Source organism: Semicossyphus pulcher, unplaced genomic scaffold (assembly GCF_022749685.1).
Source record: "Semicossyphus pulcher isolate SPU_LCO1_2020_fin unplaced genomic scaffold, fSemPul1.0.p SCAF_12, whole genome shotgun sequence".
In the NCBI taxonomy this organism is placed as follows: Eukaryota; Metazoa; Chordata; class Actinopteri; order Labriformes; family Labridae; genus Semicossyphus; species Semicossyphus pulcher.
The window spans coordinates 20,551,306-20,575,718 of NW_027211626.1; the positions used below are offsets into that span (position 1 = coordinate 20,551,306).

The window sequence follows — 24,413 nt, forward strand, 5'->3', positions numbered from 1 at the left end:
TTTTCTCACACATTTTCTGTCTCTCTCTGACCTTCAGGGGCGTCTTAGGAAAGCAGGGCTACCAGTGTCAAGGTAGGATTCATCTTATCTTGTGTTTGAGGCTATCAACTGGAGGTACGTCTTTTAATGTGTTTCTTATATCTCTGTGTGTGTTCCTCCTGCAGTGTGCACCTGTGTTGTCCATAAGCGCTGCCATGAGCTGATCATCACCAAGTGTGCAGGGATGAAGAAGGACGACACAGTCGGGGAGGTACTTTTATCTGAGAGTTAAGGCCGCCATTTTTAACGAGCGTCTTTGGCTCAGACGATAGACCGGGTCGTCCACTAGTAAGAGCAGCTGTGGTTTGATTCTGAGCTTCTCTTGCCCACATGACAAATGTCTTTCTCCTGTGGTTGAGCCTCTCAAAATATAACAACACACACACTTGAGCCATGTATCTTCAGGCAACATTAGAGAGTCTGTACAATTACCAGTATGCTTAAATGCTGTATGCTACTTGGCTCACTTACGCTGAGATTTTCTCCTTAGGTATGAAAATGTTGATCTTAGTGACCAGTCATATTTAGATACGACCACCAGACTCCTGCAGGTTGGTCTCACTGCTCTTTTTGTGCCTCTTCCAGACGGTCGGGTCTCAGAGGTTCAGTGTCAACGTGCCGCACAAGTTCAGCATCCACAACTTTAAAGTTCTCACCTTCTGCGACCACTGTGGCTCTCTGCTGTGGGGTCTGCTGCGACAGGGGCTCCAGTGTAAAGGTACAGAAAAAAGCTCCTGTACATCTCATACCTCAAAGTGTTTTTTCTGAATGTTCAAATACAAACTGTCTGTGTGTGTGTGTGTGTGTGTCTCAGTGTGTAAAGTAAATGTACACAGACGCTGTGAGAGTAATGTAGCTCCTAACTGTGGCGTGGACGCCAGAGGCATCGCTAAAGTCCTCTCTGACCTCGGAGTCACACCAGACAAGATCTCCAACAGCGCACAGAGGCGGAAAAAGGTCAGTCCCGTAAGAGTCAGCTGGCTGGTTTAGATTTTTTTTACATATAGACATTTATAGCATTTTAATTTTTGCTAACTTATAATGTACTTTAGAAACTTGAGGAAAGCAGAGGTGAGAACAAGAGGCATAAAAAAGGTTCACAATAAGTTAGATTGCTCATGTGTACAAAACGCAACGAGTGTTTAAGCGTTAGGTTCACTGTGAGCATGTGTGCAGGATCAGTGCATGTCCACTAAAGCTGCTTGTTTTTGCCACTGATTTTTTTCAAACCAGAAATATTGTAGTAAACGAGCCACATGTTCTGCAAGGAAAAAAAAGGCTTTGAGGAGAGCCTTGTAACGGCAGTTTGGGGTTAAAAAGGGATATTACCTTATGATTCATTCATTCATTCAAACCTTTATTTAAGCCTTTAAAGTCATTGTGGTTTCCCTAATTTGCAGTGATGTCAAGTTACAGAAAATGACACAATTACAACAACCAAAAAGACAATACTCAGTAAAAACAATTGCAAGCTGCGGTGAAGTGGTTTAGGATTATTGTCTTAAGCCCTATTGGCATCGGACTAGTGTTACCTGGGGACCTCATGTGATTTAGAAATGACCACTGTGCAGCGCATTCGCACGGGATGAACAAAGTCTGTATTTTACTACAATTTACAGACATTATCCCCCCGGATATGATTGATAACATCTGCTTAAAGCCTGTTGAAAGATAGAAAAATGTTCCTTACCGCATGTTGCCATGCATATCATCCATCTCATTGTCTTTCGAGATTTCGCTCTTGTGGGTCCCCATGCTGTGTAACGAATGAGCCTCCTGAATTTCCACCCAAAATGCTGTCAAAACTTTTGTTACCTCCTTTAACCTCCTTAGAATTCCCACCGCAGCCTCCATAATCCTCAACCGGGAAAAAGGCAAGGGGCGCGGAGATAACAAAGTCATTGCAGAAAAAAATATTCAACCCCAAATTACGGAGATGCTGATTGCACGGGATTAAGATCACAGACGACCTCCACAATTATTACACATTACTACATGTCCCGAGGTAATGCTAGTCCTGTGCGAATAGGGCTTTAATTTGTCTTAGAGAAATCAGGGTGTCGAGAGCGTGTTGTGAGTACGTCCACATTTTTGTAGCACAAAAACCTAAAGGTGGATTTTGCAGAACGAGTTTTGTAGGGTCCAGTTCAGCACGGATGTTATATATAGGGCGGTGAATGTCCAATAAGGGATTTATAGATGAAAAGATACAAGTGTTTGTCACGCCTCTGTGTCAGAGAAGACCAACCACCTTTGTTTTACAGAGCGCGATGATGCGTGTCATAGGGATCTCCGGTTATGAATGAAGAGCAGAGCGATACACTGAGTCATACAAGACCTTACAATGAGGCTCTAAGTGTCGGGATCCTTTTTGTAACGATGACACTTCAACAATCTGAGCCTGTCAGTGGAAAAAACAAGCACTTTAATTTAATTTGATCTGTTGCAGAAGCAATTCTAAAACGCATCTATCAGACCCGCTAAAAACAGTTGAATTCCCCTGTGGGTAATGGTTGTGATGATGGTTGCATTGTTGGTAAATTAGCGGAGAAGATTGTGACAGATTTTGTCTGTAAACAGCTTTCTCAGGGTCAGGAGCCCCAGCAGCCGGTATCAGGGGCGCCAAAGACAGAAGACGATCGCTCCAAGTCGGCCCCCACCTCGCCGTGTGACCAAGGTAGAAGATGTTCCGACTATAACGCATGATCTCTAACCTGCGAATGAACAAACACACCAGAGCTCATCTGATCTTTATGTCTTTTATAGATGCGAAGGACCTGGAGAACGTCCGTAAAGCTCTGTCGTTTGACCACCGCGGGGAGGAGCAGAAGACAAACGCCCTCTCCTCCGCCGCATCTGTTGCTACGGTAACAGGGGACAGTCACGGAGGAGGAGGCGGAGATGGAGGCGGCGTGGGGGTGGAGGGCAAAGGAGGCCGGGAAAACGGAGAGGTCAAAAGTCACGTTGCTCCTGAAATAAAGAGGATGAAGCTGCAGGACTTTTTGTTCATCAAAGTTCTGGGAAAAGGAAGCTTCGGAAAGGTGAGCGTGTGACAGCTCTGTTTTAGCACCGGTTTATCTCTGTCTGCTATCTCTCCTCTAACTGCTGTGTGTCACGTGATCAGGTGATGCTGGCGGAGCTGAAAGGCAGCGACGAGGTTTACGCCGTCAAAGTGTTGAAGAAAGACGTGATCCTGCAGGACGACGACGTGGACTGCACTCTGACCGAGAAGCGGATCCTCGCTCTGGCCAGAAAACACCCGTACCTGACACAGCTCTTCTGCTGCTTCCAGACTAAAGTAGGGACACACACACACACACAACAGGCAGAAACATGCAGACATACTTTGTGCCTCCAGGGGGCAGCATAGGACAACATTTAAATCTGTAGCCTACACTTGATGTGCAACTGACATAAAAATTAGATATTGGACATAATGTTTTAGATAGTCGAACATAAGGGGGAGAAAACCACTTCAATGTCCAACATCTCAGACCTCATTTTTACACATAGGCCATAGAACTGTAGACATTTTTTTTTGTTTGTTTTAAAGGGTCTACAGTCAAAAGGCGGAGAGAATTTTGGTTTGAAAAACAAAAATTATAACACATACACTACATAACACTCTGAGCTTTGTAGTATCCTCAATTATTTACGGCATAAGTTCATTCAAACTGTAAATAAAAAAAACCCCAACAGAACTTGAAGATGTGAGGTCACACTGTAAATGAAAAATGACACCAAATTTGGCACTTGATCGTTCATGCATTCCCTCTATTGCATCCATTTGTAAAGTATGGGGATTAGTTTTACTAATCTCTTGGTCTGGATAATTATTTAAAAAAATAATAACAATATGATAATAAAAATCTTTATTTATAGAGCCCTTTTCTAAATCCAAGTTACAAAGTGCTTTACAGACGCAGCAAAGCAAAACAGACAGGTCATAAAATCATGATCGCAGGCAGATATTAAAAATAACAGGTGATTTGAGGCGCTGGTTTAGCTCAGTTGGTAGAGCAGGCGCCCCATGTACAGAGGCTGTAGTCCTCATCGCACTGATTGCAGGTTTGACTCCCGGTCTGCCGTGCATTTGGTGCTTGTCATCCCCCACTCTTTCCTCCCAACATTTCCTGTCTATCTTCAGCTGTCCTATCATTAAAGGCAAAAGCCAAAAAAAGAATCTTTAAAAAAAATCAATAATAATAACAACTGATTTAAAAAATATAAATTAATTTAAAAGAACTCTAAAAGACAATTCTTTTTAATGAATTCTAAAGAAGAAATTAAGATTCAAGTAAAATCCGGAGAGGTGTGTTTTAATAAGGGATGTAAAAGAGATCACTGACTCAGCAGACCTGATCTCCTCGGACAGGTCGTTCCAGAGCTTCGGAGCCCTCACTGCAAACGCTCTGTCCTCTTCAGTCTTTAGTCTGGAACACACTGAAGACCTCTCTCAGCGTACGTGTCAGCACGTATAGTACCAATAGTTTTAAAAGAATAGTAAACGGTAAAATATATTTTCTGTAGGATTGCGTTCATCGTAACAACAAAGATAACTGTAATATAATATAATTCATTCAACATGTCAAGGGAAAATAATGAGTATAGGTAACACCCTTTAATTGACCTGAGAAAATGCAACTTTGCATGGGCTGGTTTGAAGATCATAATGCAACAATAATTACATTTAACATACATGTAACAATTTAATTAATTTCATGTACATCTAGGTATTTGTAATCTGATTTAAAATATGGTGGGAAGTCTGGAAAAGTATGTAATTTTGAAGCTTTAAATGAGTAGTAACCTCTTACTGACAAATACTGACATCTTCAGTATTCACCTGTAACTGTAAGATAATTAGTCTGTATTCCTTCCTTATGTTGAGGGACAAACTGACCTCACTTCAGTCCACATTTTTTATACCTGCTGATTTCAAGCTGAACACTGTGCTCCTTTCTAGAAACATCTAAACACCTCAACACTGAAGTCATTAGTTCCGCGTCTGCAATCAGCTCAGAGAAAGACTTTAATTTCCCGTCACTTCAGTCTCCCTGCTGTCTCACACACACCGCTCTCCTCTCATCATCTCACTTCTCAGCTCGTTTGTCCGTCCATACAGTAAGTAGACGATGACAGACTGCCGCACAAAGGGCACCCGTGGGTGGGACGCGGCTCACGCCAACGGCTCCTCCGGGCCGATGTATGTTTTGTCTATGGTATGTTGTGTAAGTGTTCTTGTCAGGAAACGTATAGAGACTCTGTACATTTACTTGTCTGGTGTTGGTACACAATGTGTGTGTGTGTGTGAGTCCCAGATGTGTTTGAGGACCACATCACCTGATGTGTTGATGTGTCAAGTCCTTTCACTGCAACTTGAGCCTGACGGCGCTGAGGAGGCTGCACAGGTGTTCACTTTTATCAACAAAATATTTTTTTTATCAACAAGTCTGAACGTTCAAGAAACCAACTCGAGACGTAAACTTATTGTTCCCTTTTGTCAAGAATAATGGAGGAAACACTGAGGTGTGTAAACGAGTCCTTATAGGCCTCCATCAGTCTGACTTATAGATACTGTGTATATCTAGCAAAAGATAATTCACTCACATAATATTAAGATTTACATTTGATGCTTTTCATAGCTAATATTTTTATGTAATAGGTATATGTAATAGGGAGAGAGTTCCAGAGGGTGGACGCTCCCCAAAAGTCTGCAGGCAGGTGTGGGTAATGGTGAGCAGACCTGAGGACCGCAGATTCCAGGATGGGGTATAGGGGTGTAGGAGGTCAGAAAGGTCATGTAGGACACTAATCCTCGGGACTTGGAGGTGAGGAAGAGGCTTTTATAGGAGATGCGGGACCTGACCGGGAGCCAGTTAAGGTGGATGAGGGTGCTGATGATGTGTTGCCACCCTGGCAGCACAGTTCTGCACATACTAGAGCCTGTCCAGGGATTTGCTGGGTATCCCGGACAGGACTCCATTGCAGTGGTCCAGACGGGAGGTAATGACTGATGAGAGGGTGACTGGAATGAGAGGGTGGAGTCCAATTTGCGTTTTGAAATTAGAAAGTAATAATCCGTTTCATTACTTTAATATTCTGGTCCTTGGATTAGGTTACTGATTACATTTTTTAACAGGTAATTAGTAACTGTAGCAGATTACATATTTAAAGTAACCTCCCAACCCTGGAGAGCGGATAGTGTCAGAAACAGGGGAAGAGAGAGTGGGCACGACGCGGCAAAGGACCAAGGGTGGAAGTTAAACCTGAGACCACTGTATCGAGGACTGTATATGGGACGCGATTCAACCACTGCACTAAACCAGCGGCCCCAAAATTCTTACTTTTTACCCTCCCACACTGCTTAAACAATGAGTTAGAATACATATGATTACAATATCTGCACTACCATCATCTCACACATACCTGCATATCCGTACAGCTCTTAAATTACACCTATTGTACATATTTTGTATTATAATGCTTTTTTATATCTTATTCCGATGGTCTATTTTTATCTAAATTCTACTTAAGTTCACGGAGAGTAGGAGTACTACTGTTAAATAGCTTCTTTACTTGTTTTTATTCTCCTTTTAATTGTTTGGCACCTGAACACCGAGTCAAATTCCAACTTGATTCTGATTCTGAAGTACAAAACAAAGATTATGGAGGTCATGACAAAATACGACAACAATCTAAAGACAAAGTAACCAGATGTGGTTCAAGTATATAGAATTATTTAACAAGCAAAGGTTGGGTAATGGGATGTGATTATGTGACCTTCAGGGAAAGAATGAACGTGTCTAACAGGCTGCCCTGATATGCTGGGCGTGCTGGTGCCCCAACACATGCAGCTGGGGCCCTTCTATTTATTTTCGCTCCTCACAGTCTGAGTCTGCCGCAGTGAAAGACAGTGAAGCTTTTTGTGCAGACCTGAGAACTCCTCCGGGGAGCCAGCTGGAAATATGTGTCACCATTTAGAGATTTTTTATCAAGAAAAGTCGGTCTCAAATGTCGAGGAGGAGTCGAGTGCAGGACGTGTTATTTGATCGTTTGTTTGTTTTCTCAGAACGTTCTGGAAACCTAACCGTGGCGTCTCCTGTTCATTTTATTTATTCCTGTTATTTTCCTCTGAAGCAAACACAAACATGTCTGAGACAGAGAGTAACAGACAGGGAGACTGAGCTCTCACATGACATCTTTCTTTCCTTACTTTTCTTTATACTTGTTTTTTTTTTTGTCTGTGTGTATAAATAGACACACACACGCGCGCACACACACTCAGGGGTGATTGCGTGTGTGTTCTTGGACAAAACAAAGGGATTGTGGCCCTTACATAACGGCTTTGATCCTTATCAGGGATGTGATGTGTGTTACATATGCTGTGTGTGACCCCGCCCTCATCACTCGCCTCGCCCTCCCCTCTCTCTCTCCTCAACACACACTTATGTCAAAGTTACATACACACACACACACACACAGAGCTTCACTGCGGTGTCGCACTTCACCTCTTACATAACGCTGGTTCCACTCGGCCCGTCGCCAGGCTGATCCACATCGACTCAACGAGCTGATGAATTAGCTCATTTGACCATGACAGTACAGTGTGAGACTGAAGGCAGCTGCGGTAGGTCAGAACAGAGGTCGACTGTGTGTCACATTCAGACCTCTGCAGGAGGGCTGCTCATTTCTGGTACATTAGACTCTAAGTTAAGCAGCCATTTAAAAAATCGGAATCAGTGTGTTTTCTCTCACTTAGTTTTTTGGTGCAGACAAAAAAAACTTCGAGCTTCTAGGATAACTTCAGGTGTATGCAGCCCACCAAATATGCTCAGTAGTGTGTTTCTCACTGACTTGTCATGACATTACAGATTTCTGAAATGCTTATCTCGCCTCAGGGAAAAGTTTCACAAACCTCAATGGATCAGAACTTTGGGAGGGGACCAGATCAGATAAAAAATGTGCACAAAGACTTGTCCTGTTTCCAGGCTATCACCTTGGGTCCAACAAGTGCTGAAACTTTGTTGGCCTCTTCCATAACTAATAGTTTCAGGTTTATTCTAAGTGCCCCTTAAGAGCAAAGTGAACAGATTATGCTTTAGTTTGTCACCCTTGTAAACAAGGGGCTTGAACACACCATCACCTGTCCATCCTCGCACAGGAGGATTGCTCTTTTTTGGGCATGTACAAAAAAATTCACCGTTGATTTTAACTTGACCATGAATCATTTTAACTATCAAATATCCTGCCAATAACTTTATCATCGTTTGTTTGGTATATAAAACATCATAATTTTTTGTCTCATCTTAAAGCAGGAGGTGATGATTTCTCATCTTGTTTTGTCTGAACAACAGTCCAAAACCAACGACTGTATAAAGATGGTTGACGTGCAGTAGAGATCGGTTGGTGAAGCCGCCGTAGCCACACTTTACTTACAGAAAAACACAGCATGGATCTTGTTTGCTGGCGTGTTTAACAGCAGAACAGCTTCTTGTGTTGGTCTGAAGCAGACGTTCACAGGTATGGAAACTTCAATGACTGTAGTGATTGTTTTAGTTACGTCTCCTCTCGCGGATCATCCTCTACTCTGCTAATCCGGAACAGATCGACTGCAGGAGCCGTATTTGTCAACAGAGCTGTCAATCATCCTTTTTACAGCATCAAATAACTCATTCAAAATAAACTTGTCAGAAAAATGGACGTAAATCAGCATGATAAGAACTAAGTACAATGACAGAAACCATGTTTGAGAAAAATGTATCGGGCGTGTATTTTGAATTTATAGTTTGACTCATGTCCCATCTGTTAACATGGAGGAGGCGGGCTTTATGACCTATACTGCAGCCAGTCGGCAGGGGGCGCTCAAAATGTTTTGGCTTCACTTTTAGGGAGCTGTCATGTTGTCCATCTTTTTACACAGTCTATGTCCAAAACCCAAAGAAATTCAGCTTACTACTGTACAAACCAGAGAAAAGCATCACATGCTCACATATGAGAGGGGCGGATGTGGCTCAGTGGTAGAGTCGGTCATCTCAGTCGGAGGGTTGGGGGTTCAATCCCTGAGTGCTACGCTGCTCACATGTCGAAGTGTCCTTAGGCAAGAAAACCCTGTGAATGTGCAGAGATCCTGATTTAGATCCTGGCACTTAGGCCTTTGCCATCAGTGTAGGAATGTGAGTAAGAAAGGGTGAATGTGACATGTAGTGTAAAAGTGGTCTGAAGACGAGAAAAGCACCACATAAGTACAGTCCATTTACCATTTGGGAGGCTGATCCTTGAAACAAGTGCCTGCTCATGTTTAAATGTCTCTGCAGCCTATTGCTGTAACAAACTTTGATAGTTGCTCAGATTGTGTTTTTTATGTTTGTCTTTAGTTGAGGGATCTTTTATGTTGCTCATATTTCATCTCTTCAGGCTGAGTGCCTGTCCCAGTTTCCTGCTGCTGGGAGTTTGGGAATTTTAGAGATACAGCAGAGTGTAAAAGAGACTTACTAGTAGACAAATAGTTAAAAAGTCTTTTTCTCTTTCTTCTTCAGTCTTTTTTTTTTTGGCCTTTTATGTCTTTATTGAGAGAGAACAGTGGATAGTGTTGGAAACTGGGGATGACACGGGGCAAAGGGCCGAGGGCAGGAGTTGAACCCGGGGCCGACGCATTGAGGACTGTAGCCTCTGAACATGCTCGCCGATTTAACCGCTGAGCTACACCGGTGTGTCTTTTTGTCGACCAGCACACAACTCTCTTACAACTCTTTCTCCGAACTTCTTTCTTTTTCCTTCCTTCACTCATTTCCTTCCCCCTCTTTCACTGTGAGGCCCCTCAATGGCTAATTTACTGTACCTGCAACCCAGAACTCGGACATGTGTTCAGACATGTTTTCTCCTCAATCATTCGTTCAATCATTCATTATAGCAGGTGAATATATACACACCTTAGACTGTTTATAAGATGTGGACATAGCTCCAGGCTCTGAAACATGAAGCCAAACCTGCATTCTCTCTAACGGCTAACAATGATGTTATCAGATCCTCTTTTTTAAAGTCATTGGTGCTCTATGTTGTCACTTTTCATAAAAGAAGTCTTTATATTTTACGTGACCTTTGTCTTGCTTACACCCTCCCTCCACATGAGTTCACCTCCCTCCCTCCTGTTGTTTTTTAATCGACTGTGGGATCGCAGTCGTTCCCCTATCGGCCTAATTACAGCCCAGAAATGTAAATAACATTATACAACAGTATCGCTGGGCCTCGCTCTGCACCGCACACAGAGGCAGAGTGAGGAAGTAAAGACGGGGAAGAAGTGATCGAGGAAGTGGAGAGAGAAAGAGAGGGAGGACATGTAGGAGGAGTAAGAACAACAGGGAAAGCTGGTTTCAGGCTGCAGTTAGCCAATCGTGGTAAATAGGGATGAAAGTGGGCAACAGGATAAGTGTTTTTTAATGCGCTGTAATTGTTGAACATCAGAGGCAGCAGAGATGGCCTGAAACTAGCCAGGTACATTATTGAACCTTTGTTGTCTTCTGAGAACAGAGAGAGTCTGATGGACCCACACAGGAAGGTAGAGAGACAGGCAGACACAGAGTGATGCTCAGAGTCAGGGGGCGGGGTCAGACAGACATGGCAGATTGAACTTTAACTAAACTAATGTCACAAGTGTATGACATTTTTTTTTATGTATCAAGATGTTCTTAGTTGTGAGAACCATTTTACAGAAGATTTATGCAGAATTACTCTTAATACAGAGATGTTGAAATTGCTCCTAAAATATTATATAATTGCGATATCATTTACTTTTAACTATCCTTGCTGCAAAAGCTCACGTTTGTTTAGTGCGAGGGTTTAACATTCAATCTTGTCAATATTTTTGTCATTGTCACCAAATCTCATGAAATGAACAAATATCTGACTTCCTGACCCTGCCTTGGCGCCAAGTATATTTGTTCCCACTGAAGATGTAAGTTCATAAACGGCTCAAAAATATAAAGTTGATTCATTTTATGACTATAAAAAAGTCATTGTAAGGAAACAGACAGGAGTAAATAGTACATTTGTTGGGGGCTGTTTTCTGCGGTGGATTAGCCCACATTTGGTGCTCTAGTTTTCCTAAAGTATTTGGGGCAGCAGGATGGTGTCTTTCTGGGTCTAAATAAACTACAATGTGTGTGCTTATGGCGATAAAGGAACAACAGTGTGGCTCAGTCATGTGTTTTTGATTGACAACACCGAGTTATTGTTGTTTTTTCATGTGTCATTGACAAGTGAGTACAATAATCAGACTTACTAACATTTATTTTCAAATTCAGAAATGTTTTCTGTTTATAAGTATTTAGAAAAATCTACATTTTTGTCAGTGATTTATTATCCTACTTCCAGCGTCGTCCCGGGTGACAGCCTGCCAGAGTCGCTCCTCGTCATCTTGTGTCTTTATTTTATTTATCTCATGCGCATCTTAACAGTCATCATCTCGTGCTATATAAGGTTTCTACTAGGCTTTATTTTGTAAATATCTTATTGTATGATTGTTATTACAATTGGCATTTACCCTCTACACACGTTATATTGTATATTTCACTTATACTTGAGTTATCATGTATTTCTCTGTACTTTCACTTTGGAGCAACCTGGCACACGAATTTCCTTTGGGATGAATAAAGTTCTATTCTTGTCTATTAAACTTGAGCTGCACAGCAGTGGCTCAATCACAAATATGAATTATGAGATTTTATTAAGAATTGCATAAACCAGATGAAGGGAGTTCTTCCTGTTATCGTATTTACAATAATCATCTGTGCCGTAAGGATAAAAGACTTTAATGTATGAGCTGGGGATAACAACACAGAGCAGCTGAGCATATTCAGTTGGCTTTACTTTTTTCCTTTATTTTTTTTCCCCTGTATGCCTTCATTTTGAGAGAGGACAGTGGATAGTGTCAGAAACAGTGGATGACATGCAGCAAAGGGCCGAGGGTGGGAATCGAGCGTGGGGCCGCTGCATCCAAGATTGTGGCCTCTGTATACGGGATGTGCAGTTTAACCGCTGACCTGAATCGGCGCCCTAAAGGGCCTTTCTAATGTTTAATAGCTCAAGTTTAAATTACAGTTACCCCTCACGTCCACTGTGAGATGATTTTGGCACCATAATGTCACACCCTTATGTCTTTGCAGCTGATTGAGGAGAGTCATTATTGACACAACCACAAGAGGTCACGTGTCATGAAAAACAAACATTAAACAGCAAAGATTTAAAGTGTAGAACAACCATTATTGCTCCAGTTTTTATCCACATTGTCTGAAAAATTGAGCAGATTAAGTCAAAGTTAAAACAACTGAAATTCACAAGACATAAAAATCCTCAAACACATCCTGCTCAGGATAAAAATCCACAAAACAATCACCTACCTCCTTTCTTCTGTTTCAGTTGACACGTTCTGCACACTGAAGTTGATCATGGCTTTATAAGGAAGTTATTTTGCTGAAGTCTGTTTCTCATGAAGCTAATCAAGACAAAGTACCCACTTAAGTTTCGTTTTGAACAAATGAAATGCAAGTTTTTGTCTCCTTTGTTTTTGGGGGAAGGAGGAGTAAGAAGATATTCTGTGGGAGAACCTGCAGCCCTCAGCAAACATTTAACTCCTGTCAGCCATCGTGAAGAACGACAGTGAGAGCAAATTAAGCATGCGAAAACAATGAAGTCACATACACACACACACATGCCCAGCCAAATATGTGTCAGACTTGAGTGGTTGAAAGTTTTTGTTTTGAAAACTGCAGAAATTAGTAGATTTACTGTATGCTGGCTCAGGCAAACACACATACTTTCCTACTTCCAGACTTTGAAGGACCCACATTGACATCATGCATTCCTTTGCTGCTAACCGTGTCAGAGACAGACCTTACCTGACCTAACCCCCAAAGATGAGGCGGATCAGAACATTCATATCTATAAAAGTTATATAGTTTGTTTTTGGAAGAAACCAACAGCCTGTTGTTGACTTTTTGGGATGATAAGTTATAGGGCGCTAGCTGAAATTCTGTGAAAAAGCAACACAGAGCATGACCCAGCATAAGTCATTCCTAGTGTTGCTAGTTTCTGACTGAAGCAGTCGTCATTTTTACGCTCAGAGTCCATATTGTTTACGTAGCAAATGTGCTTTCACCCATCAGTGTTCTTGGTTGTGCTGGTCTTAAAATGAGTTGTGGTCAGGCTCATTTTTGAGAGTGCTGTTATCCAGACAGAGCAGTAAGAGATTGTCCCATAAACCAACAAAAACCTGGTCAAAAGTCAATGGTGCAATGGTGCCGCTGTTTGAGTTTGAAGATCAATATATCACTTTAATGCTGCTGTTCTGATGATTCCAGAAGACGAGGACACACTCAACAGTACTTCTTCCCTTTTCTTTGGATACTTGCTGCTCATGTAGCTGGCCTGGATGCAAGCTTCGATTCCCTAATGAGCAGATCTGTTTCCTTAGCAGAGAACCATCTGCTTCTCCAACTTGCCAAATGCACCATTTAAACAGCTATGTGCACGGTTCAGGCACACCTGATTTTAAATAACATTGGATATTACACTCAGGTTGTTTTAATTCATGTTGGGCCCAAAATTAAGGTGGCCCTGAGAGCTCAAAGCACAGCAACACAAAACACAATCAAATCAAAATTCAAAAACACTGCAAAAACAAAAATGCTGCAAACGAAAACCCCCGCAGCAAACAGAAAAATGCTGCAAATACAAAAAAATTGCAAATATAAAAACGTTGCAAACAGAAAACCGTTGCAATACAAAAACATTGCAAACTAAAAAAAACGTTGCAAACAGAAAAAAAGCTGTTAATACATAAACGTTGCAAACAGAAAAAACGCTGTTTATACAAAAACGTTGTAAACAGAAAAACGTTGCAAACAGAAAAACGTTGCAAATACAAAAGAATGTTGCAAATACAAAAGCGTAGCAAACAGAAAAAACGCTGCTAATACAAAATCGTTGCAAATACAAAAACGTTGCAAACAGAAAAGCGTTGCAAACAGAAAAGTGTTGCATACAGAAAAGCGTTGCAAACAGAAAAGTGTTGCATACAGAAAAAACGCTGCTAATACAAAAACGTTGCAAATACAAAAAAACATTGCAAATACAAAAGCCTTGCAAGCAGAAAAAAACGCTGCTAATACAAAAACGTTGCTAACAGAAAAGCGTTGCAAATACAAAAAAACGTTGCAGATACAAAAATGTTGCAAACAGAAAAACACAAACCGAAAAATACAAAAACGTTGCAAATACAAAAAAACATTGCAAATATAAAAGCGTTGCAAACAGAAAAACATTGCAAATATAAAAGCGTTGCAAACAGAAAAACATTGCAAATATAAAAGCGTTGCAAACAGAAAACCGTTGCAATACAAAAACATTGCAAACTAAAAAAAACGTTGCAAACAGAAAAAAAGCTGTTAATACATAAACGTTGCAAACAGAAAAAACGCTGTTTATACAAAAACGTTGTAAACAGAAAAACGTTGCAAACAGAAAAACGTTGCAAATACAAAAGAATGTTGCAAATACAAAAGCGTTGCAAACAGAAAAAACGCTGCTAATACAAAATCGTTGCAAATACAAAAACGTTGCAAACAGAAAAGCGTTGCAAACAGAAAAGTGTTGCATACAGAAAAGCGTTGCAAACAGAAAAGTGTTGCAAACAGAAAAGTGTTGCATACAGAAAAGCGTTGCATACAGAAAAGCGTTGCAAACAGAAAAGTGTTGCAAACAGAAAAGCGTTGCAAACAGAAAAGTGTTGCATACAGAAAAAACGCTGCTAATACAAAAACGCTGCAAACACAAAAAAACATTGCAAATACAAAAGCGTTGCAAGCAGAAAAAAACGCTGCTAATACAAAAACGTTGCTAACAGAAAAGCGTTGCAAATACAAAAAAACGTTGCAGATACAAAAATGTTGCAAACAGAAAAACACAAACCGAAAAATACAAAAACGTTGCAAATACAAAAAAACATTGCAAATATAAAAGCGTTGCAAACAGAAAAACATTGCAAATATAAAAGCGTTGCAAACAGAAAAACATTGCAAATATAAAAGCGTTGCAAACAGAAAAACATTGCAAATACAAAAACAGTGAACAGAAAAATACTGCAAACAGAAAAACGTTGCAAATACAAAAATGCCGGAAGTGTCCCAGACAGCAATGGAAACTGTTTGCAGGGCGACACAAAAAGTGATGAACCCGACCAGAAACAACTGGGAAAATGTTGTTGTTGCCACAGTCTGAGACTCATTTCGGCTATTGGTCAGCGGTGTTCAAAAATGTGCTAATGGGCTGAACCTGCAGTGCTTTTGTGTATGCCGTGTTTTTGTGTGTTTTCTAAATGCTGCATGTGTTGGGAAATGTTTTCTTAAGTTGCTTGTGTTTTGTGTATTTGCACGTTTTCTTAAGTTTCTGTGCGTTGAGCTCTCAGGGCCACCGTACAAAACACAAATTAATTAAACCCCTGTGCGCCTTTCGCCTTAATTTTCGCCCACATTATGTGGCTTTTAGCAGCAAAATTTAAACTTGCCCTGAAAACATTTTGTCCCATGCACTTAAGTAGTAATTCCAATGTGTAGAAATACAGGTAAAAGCAGCAAAACCTTACCAAAATAAAAGACCAACAATTTTAAACATAATAAGACATATATCAAAAATAAGGGCCCAAAGGAGAAGTATTCAATGTAAACACTGACCATTTTAGGATAATGTACATCTACTAATCGACAATACTACATCTAAGTAATTGGTATATTTTATCAATACTTATGAGGACCCTTTGACTAATATTATCAACAACATTTGAGAGCGAGCTGGCTGGATGGAGCTTATGTTGGCTGCTCTGACTTGGACTCAAGCTGGAGTTTTTTAAAGACAAACATTCTTGATCTGCTTCCCGGGCCACACGCACAATACACTCTGTCCCCCAATTACAATAATTTCCTGCTGCCATCATCAGTGGAAAAAAAATGGAACAACTCTGCTTTTCTCTTAAAGGAGAAGTCCAAGTCTCCAAAACTGACCAAAAAGACTGATATATCTGGACAGTTATCATCTCATTTATAAACAAAGCACTGTGATGAGGCTTCTAACGAACAGATCTGAATCAAACCACAAAGGGAACTCAAACTCTGCTCCAGGGTCTTTACAGGGTAGACTCTGTGTGGCAATGACTTGCAGCCAAACTTTAATGACTCGTAATGTTCCGAGAAAAATGGAGCAGCAATTCAAGTTTTTGTTTTTGTACATGGACAAAAGTTCAAACCCCAAGTGCTGCTTTTTCTTCCCAGTTGTCACAGATGGAAATTATAGTAATAACTCCCGCTTCATTAAGGAACCTGATATTGCCAGGTGAGGAGATGTAGTCAGTGACATCTGAAGCCAAACACAATTTTTCTTACAGTTTTTATTTTGCATTTCTGCAGAAGCACTCATGGAACCCAGTGATAAAGGACCTTCGCCGAAGAAGTCCTTTTCTGTGCACCGCATTGACATCTAAGCACGGGTTGTTAGCTGGTCTTGCTTGCAGATGTCTGTCTGCAGAGGTTAAATTGTTGTCAGATGACCGCCAATGGAGGCCGGTATTGCATCATGGCGGATTGCATTCCACCCTTTTTGCTCTCCACACGGACTGTTTTACCTGCATGCAACCAAAGCCTGCTGATACGTGATACACTGCAAACAGTCAAGGGAATTTATCTCAGGTTGTATTTAAGATCTAGAACGAGTTGCATTGCATGCAGATGTCTGTTTATAGAGATTAAGAGGAAGGTATTGTTGTCAAATGACCGCTGATGGGAGCCGGGATGTCATTTAGGGCTGCAACATCTAATCGATTAAATCGATTAAAATCGATGATTTAAATAGTTGGCAACGAATGTCATCATCGATTAGTTGGGTCTATGTTATGATGCACGGCATGCGCTGTGAAGCGTCACTGGGGGCAGCCAGCCAATGCCGCGGCTTGTGTAGCTCACATGATGAATTACAGGAAGTTACGCCGTCTCCGGTCTTCTTTGGGATAAACATTAATTATTTTTCAGTGAGGAGTATCCTTTTGTTGTGCAGTGCTGATGATGTTTCCACCACCGGTAGATTAGTTTTCGTGTTCACGGACAAACGCACGATTACGGTTTCTAACGTTAATTTAAAAACAAACGTAACGGACTGAAACTCCGTCTATTTTCTCTCCTCCGTTTTGTGCTGGACCCATAGCCGGGCTATAGCCGGACTAACTCTTGATAAAGCTAATGCCCAGCTTCATTAAACATCAGAACATGGAGAGAAAACTGACGGAAAGTATTTCTGTCTGTCAAGTTGTGTTTAAATTAACTTTGTGTGTTTGTCCGTCAGATCGGTCACTAATCTATCGCTAATTAGCTGAAAATCGGTCGGAGAGACACTGGAGTTTAACATAACATTATGGAGTTTTTAAATATTTCATGCCATTAGTCAGAGATGGATTAAAGTGAATCTTTTTTTATTCACTACAGAAATTTGAGCAACATCTGACTAAATATATTTTTGTTAGTTACATTTCCCCTGTTATACTCGGTTCATGGCTGCGTCTCAAATGTCCTTTTTTATTGTAGTGGCCTCGTCTGTATTTTCCTTTTTCATGTGACATTATCAAGTTAATCAACGACATATCAACTGAGTTACATTATTGATATTGCATTGCACAAGAAAACAAGATATCATATTTTTAGAGTTTTGAATATAACGCTAATACAAAGCTTGAGCTTTTTTTTCTTTTTATCTGATTAATAATCGATTAATCGTAGAAATAATTGACGTCAAAGTTTTACTTACACCTCTGATGGAGGAAACTAATGAAGACATGTCTGTGTTTAATTGTTTTATTCAGTGTGTGTGTGTGTGTGTGTGTTTGAAAGAGAGAGAGTGAAGAAAGAGAGAATGGTTTTGCGCTTACATAAGATGCAAGATCTGACTTGTTCCACATACATTACAGCAGGCTGGCATAGGGAGGGTCATGTTTAATCATACACACATATACAATTGGTGGATAACCATCAGGACGTTATTGTTGAGTCGGGTTTGGGATCATATGGGTGTGTACCTATAGAAGATATAGTGTGTGTGTGTGTGTGTGTGTGTGCGTGTGTGTGTGTGTGTGTGTGTGAGCAGTGGGAAGCAGGATCTGTACATTTGTAATTACACTCAGGAAATGTTTATTCATGTTTGATTGGGTGGGACCAGTCGGGACTTTGGGTACATTTAAACAAACTATTTCGACATCCTGTTTAAAGTCGCTTTCAGGAGGAGCAGAGAGAGAGAGAGAGAGAGAGAGAGAGAGAGAGAGAGAGAGAGGTGGGCCGCCGGCCACTTATGTAAGCCCCGATCCTGATCCTGAGGCCCCTTTAAAAGTGATACTGGAGAGGGAGAAGAAGGCCTGAGGTCAGCTTTAAAAACACAGAGTGTGAATAGTGAGATCAGCCACGAAGGCCTCCAGCTGCTGTGGGTGAACAGCTGAACTTTGCTGAAGTCAAGTCAAACTTATCAGTTAAAGGGAAACTGCAAAAAATAATCAATAAAAACAACCACATATGTTAGTTAGGTGGTGACCTCTAGTGGCTGCAGAAGTGTTAAAACAGAACAGGGAGAAGTCAGATGATGTAGTATAAAGAGTGGTCAAGCCCTTTTGAGGGCCAGCTGTTGGTTAAACTAATGCAGGAAGTTTCAACCAGGAGGCCGGAGTCTGAGACTTCCTAGCCTAATGTCTCTTTTGCAAGTGTGTCACTTATGTTCCATACATAACATTACCCATATACTAATCTCTATTTACAGATTCTACATAAAAATGTAGAATCTGTAGGCACGCAATGGTATTTTAGTACAAGAAGTGTTCTGGTTTCTGTTTGTACTACTTTTGTAGTCCGAGTAGTATTGACCAATCACGTACCGTCAGTCCGTGTGGAGAGCAAAAGCAGGCGCACGAAAAGCCGTTTAGATTTCCAGACTTCCTTGAATGCATCATAAATTATCGATCCGACCTTCGTTCAGCTAACGAGAATTTAAAAGTTGTTTTCTTCTACCATCGAGGACAGACCTGACAAAGCTTCATTTTGCAACCTCTGTGTAACTTACTATTTACAGTAAAAATGAGACCCACCACAAACAGATTAACAGGCGCTCCTTCGGGGGATTTAATGAACCAAAAATGAATCTTATTTATTACAGGCTTTGTAATATATATTTCATATATACACATATGTCAATGTTTTCTGTGAGAAGCACATCACATGTAGATTTACTAGTCCGGATTACCCTCTTTCTAGATGGTTGTCTCTTACTTCAACACTTTAATTGTTCTCTCTTCTTCACTGTATTACGTCTTAATTCACAATCTACTTTAATCTGATCACTTTGCTTTGCTTCAGTCCTCCCAACACACCTGCACCTCTGCACTCTGCACAGCTGCTAGCCCCGCCCCCTCTTTCTGTCTGTCTCTCTGTGTGCTGTGTTGACTGTCTTCATCAGCAGTCTTTTTAATTAAGTCACCAAGGTTCAATATTTTCTCTCGCAATTCAAAACAGCACGTGAGCTGCGTGTGCATGAGGGATGTTATTAATGCCATGGCGATCAAAGCGATCAATGGATTGTTAACAAATGACATCTGCCCCTTTTTATAAGCTTTATAAACAGCGACAATCAATGAATTTATGAGTAGGGACATATGGAGTTAGATACACAATAGCTCCTCATTTCACTACAATATTGTAGCAGCTGGCTGGAGGGACATCGCACACAGCTGATACAGGCAAGTGGATTGTTTACATTGCGTAATAGAGCTACATGATTCTGTGTGGACAGAGAGAGTCCGATGTCAGCGATGCGGAGCCATTTGAACACTGAGTCCCGCTGGTGTTTGGTTGCCAACACTCGTTTAGTTGCGACTTCAGGACACGTTATAGAAATCTGAAGCAGCGGCGGCAATAATTCTGTGGCGGCGTATGTAGCGGAAACGCTGCCTGTAGCTGATTGGTTCTGAGATTGCCCATTTACTAGATGTAAGTCACATGATTAGCACTTATTTTTAATAAAAACCAGGATGTTTTTGCCAGCAATTTGCCAACCATTGTAAGGCACACATTTAGGAAAAAAACACTTGTGGGTCTAGAGGGAGGGAACAAAAACAGGACATGCGGTCTAATGTGTTGGAGATCTTATTGGTAAGAAGCCATGTTGCAAAAACCAAAACAGACATGGTAACTTCAAGGACTACCTGACCTGATCTTTGGGAATCAAACGATGATTCCTGGAGGCCTGAAACTTTGCTCCTTGGGATGTAATGATATGATTCTTATTAACTGCTAGTGAGATTAGGTGGTGAGGCAGGGCATGACTGCTTTTGAATTTTAGGAGGTAAAACAATATCTGGAGTCAAACCTGTCTGCGGTAACTGAGTCATATCCCTTCCACCATGATTCATACCGCTTCCCTGATCTGATATGGCACGTGAGTGAGTGCTTATGTGAAAACCCCTTAAATCTGGGAGACAGAAGAAACCTCACAAATGGATCTGTGTGATCACTCTATTCCAAACTTCAACGCGTTGGTCTCTAAAGAAACGCATGTGTGAAATTGTAGACTTTATCATGAACAAGGTTGAATCTGAGTCTCATATTTTGCAGCTTGGATTCACCTTCTTCGAAGATGATGCTGGTAAACATCCCAGAGGAAATCAGGGTCAAGGTTAAGCGTGTCATGTGGTTTTTGTTTACCGTGAGTCACCTCTGTTTTAATTGTGTTCACTTGAGGAAAAGCAGGAAGAAAGTTCATGATTACAGGAATAGTCCCATAAAAAACAACAATCGTCGTGACCACACCCAGAAACCTGGCTATCTGATGCGTGTTTGTTTGACTGTAATCAGGTCTGATCATGTATGGGTGCAACCATCTTCCCTGCAGTTCTGTGTCATTTCTGATGAGGATTAGGGATTAATATTGGCGTAGTCAAAATCCCGACCTTTCAATATTAATCTGAGAAAAGCTTTTGCTTTAGTTTCAATGTTGACAAATCACTCTAGTTCGCTGCTTGTCTTCATGTACGTCACCAAACTCACCTCCTTGTTATTCAAACTACTGACCCCTGTAGTTTGGTGACTTTGTGTACGACATCGGAGGGTATCATAAGCATTGTCCTGGGGCCGGTTTCACAAAGATGTTTTAGACTGGTCTATAGTGTTAGGCCAGTCTTAATTTAGTGTAATGCAAGTTAGACCGTTTCACAAAAATAAAGACCACCTTACCCCCGTGCTCACTCAGCTCTAAGACCCATGTTACCATGGTAACAGTCAGTGACACCTGCTGACCAGTGGCACCAAATTTTATACATCTTTGATGGTGCTTTCAACGGTTGGATTAACACCGTTTACTGTTGCTGTAATTTTTTTCTTAGTTGAATTTTCCAAGTAAAATGCCCTTAAAACTCTTGCTGGGGTAAACAGACTTGAGCGGTTAAATGCGGTTACTCAGTCGGCCATTTTTTTTTTTTTTGAAAAAAGTCCAAAATTACCCAGAATTCAATGCACCATAGTCCTGTTTAAGATAGTCAAAAACTAAACTGCTTTGTGAAACGGATGAATTTAGATGTCTATGTGAAGTCTGACTCTTTGTTATATCTAAGCCATAGTCAAAGTCCATCTTTGTGAAACCAGCCACAGAATATCTTTGGAACGCTGCATGATGGAGACTTATGGGTGACACAAGCCTGCTTCATACTTTTTGTGTCTACCAGATCCGCACAAGCAACAAAGCTTCAGTTTGTGTTGTGAGTGTTACAGGCTTCTTCTCATTCTCTATTCTGTGGAGTGGATCAAACAGACCAACACAGACCCTCAAATGTAGTATAAATGGAACCGTGTGCACATTGCCTCACCAGTACAGGTCCGTGAATGCATGTCAAAGCCTTAAAGGTTTATCTACATCTTTTTATAACTATAGCAGCGAAAATTGGGCTTGTGCCTGCATAACTCTACAGGCTATTATAGCTGCTTCCTAAAGTGTTCCAATCATCAAACACAGGGATACATACAGTCTCCATATACAGTATGTGTATCACTTTAACTGATAACAGTTTGAATCCTAAGGGCTCGCACAATGGCTCAGAGGGACTGCTCGTTTTGTCTTATATACCGAGCTGTTTATATCGCAACCCCCCCCAACATGTGCGCACACACATGCACACACACATACAATGTCTCTCCCTCTCTCTTAGTTCCTATATGAAGAAAGCATGCTGGAATTCAGGAAGGGGGCCATTTTCAGTACCAAGAGAATAGAGCTCAGAGGGTGTGGTATAGTTTTACATTTTCTGTGTGTGTGTGTGTGTGTCAGTCACAGGAAGGGGTCCCTATAAGAGTGGAGACAATCAGTGTTAGTCACATCGCCACACATTTCGTTTTTTTGAGTGCAGCCCACACATAAAAGTATCTTCACCTGTAAGACGTTGCTTATAAATACACTTGACTTGCTGAATCTCTCCTTGCTGGATTTACACACAACTTTCAAATTCAGTTTGCCTTCATACGCCTCAAATAGAGGTAGTGATATGGAGAAAGAATGTGCACATTTTATTGATATAAGTATGGTGAGATATTCACCAACTTAAGAGACACTCAAGTGTACACAAAAGAGATCATTCAGATTGTTTCAGCTTTCATTTATTTTTGTGACCTTTTAATTTTTGCATATGAGTTCCAACAGACAAGCAAAAAAAAAAAGTTTTAGGTTGTGACTCATAAAAAAAAACTCTGTCGTCCTCTCTTCTCTCCAGGACCGCTTGTTCTTCGTGATGGAGTACGTGAACGGCGGCGACCTGATGTTTCAGATCCAGCGCTCCAGGAAGTTTGACGAAGCGCGATCTCGGTTTTACGCCGCTGAGGTCACGTCGGCTCTGATGTTCCTGCACCGCAATGGAGTCATATACAGGTAACAATGCTAACAGTGTTAGCATCAAACCTTTGACCTTTCACCATACAGCATATATGTATTCAAACTCTTGAATAAAATTACTGTACTTTATTTTGATTTTTACTAGTTACAAAGTGTTTGCATGTTTGTGTTGTTTGAGTTAAAACTTCTAACTAAACTACTTTAACTCAATCGTTTGCTAAACTGTGAAGCTTGAAGGTTCTGCTTATTTGATTTAGGGTTTCCAGCTGAGATATGAGTCTCCATTACAGGGCAGATCACAAAAATAAACATTTACTGTTCGTCTGAGATCTATGAACAGAAATGTTGTAAATTTGCACACAACTTGAACTCGTCTTATTCTAATTCCCTGCAAAACTGTAAGGCATGAATGTGCTGCCTACTACTAGGACCTGTGTGTCCTGGTTGGTCATGTCAGTCATGTGCAGGCCTCACAGAAGAACTGAACCGATCAGTTCTCATCTTTGTTACTACACAGCTCTGCTCTCTTTGCTAAACTTGTCTGATGGCTTGTCAATTGTGTTGATGTATCACTTAGCGTCTGAGGCCTTATGTCATAAACTCATTTAACCATAAGCTACTGTAGGGATCGTTACGGTGTGAAATTTAAATTAAGAAACTACTTCTATGTATTTGAGCTACCAAAATGGAATACACTACTATCTTCAGCCTTTTTATAAAAATTTGATTTTATAAAATTTAACCCACAAATAGGCTTTTCAAAGTCTCAAGTCAAGTTTTCCACAGTCTTCTCAAGTCAAGTTTTCCACAGCCTTCTAAGGAGGTTACTAATCCAAGGGCCTTGGACCAGGACCAGGCTGTAAAACTCTTGTTACTGGGCTGCAAGGAAACAATACAACCCTGCAAAAAAGGCTGAAAAATAATGACATAACTCTATACGCTATTACTGGCTATTTATTTGAACTTGGTGCTATGTTTTCTTTTCACTTCCTGCTTTCTGTCACGCCACCAACAACAATATACATCTTGGCCGCTGCTGGGATTTTTAGTTAGGTTTGGCAATGCCTGTCTGTTGGTCTCTCCGTAGGCCGTCCCCCACTTTGGTCAAGAAAGAAATATCCTTACAAATATTTAATGAATTTTATTATATTTTTTTCCCCGCAAATATTCATGGTGCCCTGAGCATGACTACAGCTGACTTTGATAATCCTGTGACTTTTCTTAAAGTGCCATGAGGTTTACATTTGTGGTTATAGACGCGATATTTTTATTGCCATAAAAAATGGTGCACCCATTCATGTCTTCATCAAGGTAAATTATCACTTTGGGGATCCATTAATTATTCATCTATATATCATTAGGTAAACATTTCTATTTGTCCAATACTTGCTTTTGGTCAAATAGTAGAACTAAAACATTCCCAT

General features: G+C 40.8%; 1 protein-coding gene across 2 annotated transcripts in view; it reads left to right on the forward strand.

Annotated features, from left to right (window-relative positions):
* Nucleotides 1–24,413, forward strand: part of LOC138589034 (protein kinase C epsilon type-like) — an 88,828-nt gene that overhangs the window by 44,716 nt on the left and 19,699 nt on the right. For both annotated transcript variants that reach the window (XM_069659308.1, XM_069659309.1), the window contains exons 4-11: nucleotides 38–72; nucleotides 165–250; nucleotides 625–757; nucleotides 854–996; nucleotides 2,620–2,716; nucleotides 2,806–3,080; nucleotides 3,164–3,337; nucleotides 22,871–23,025. In XM_069659308.1, the coding sequence (XP_069515409.1) occupies nucleotides 38–72; nucleotides 165–250; nucleotides 625–757; nucleotides 854–996; nucleotides 2,620–2,716; nucleotides 2,806–3,080; nucleotides 3,164–3,337; nucleotides 22,871–23,025 (1,098 nt within the window). The remainder of the gene's footprint in view (nucleotides 1–37; nucleotides 73–164; nucleotides 251–624; nucleotides 758–853; nucleotides 997–2,619; nucleotides 2,717–2,805; nucleotides 3,081–3,163; nucleotides 3,338–22,870; nucleotides 23,026–24,413) is intronic.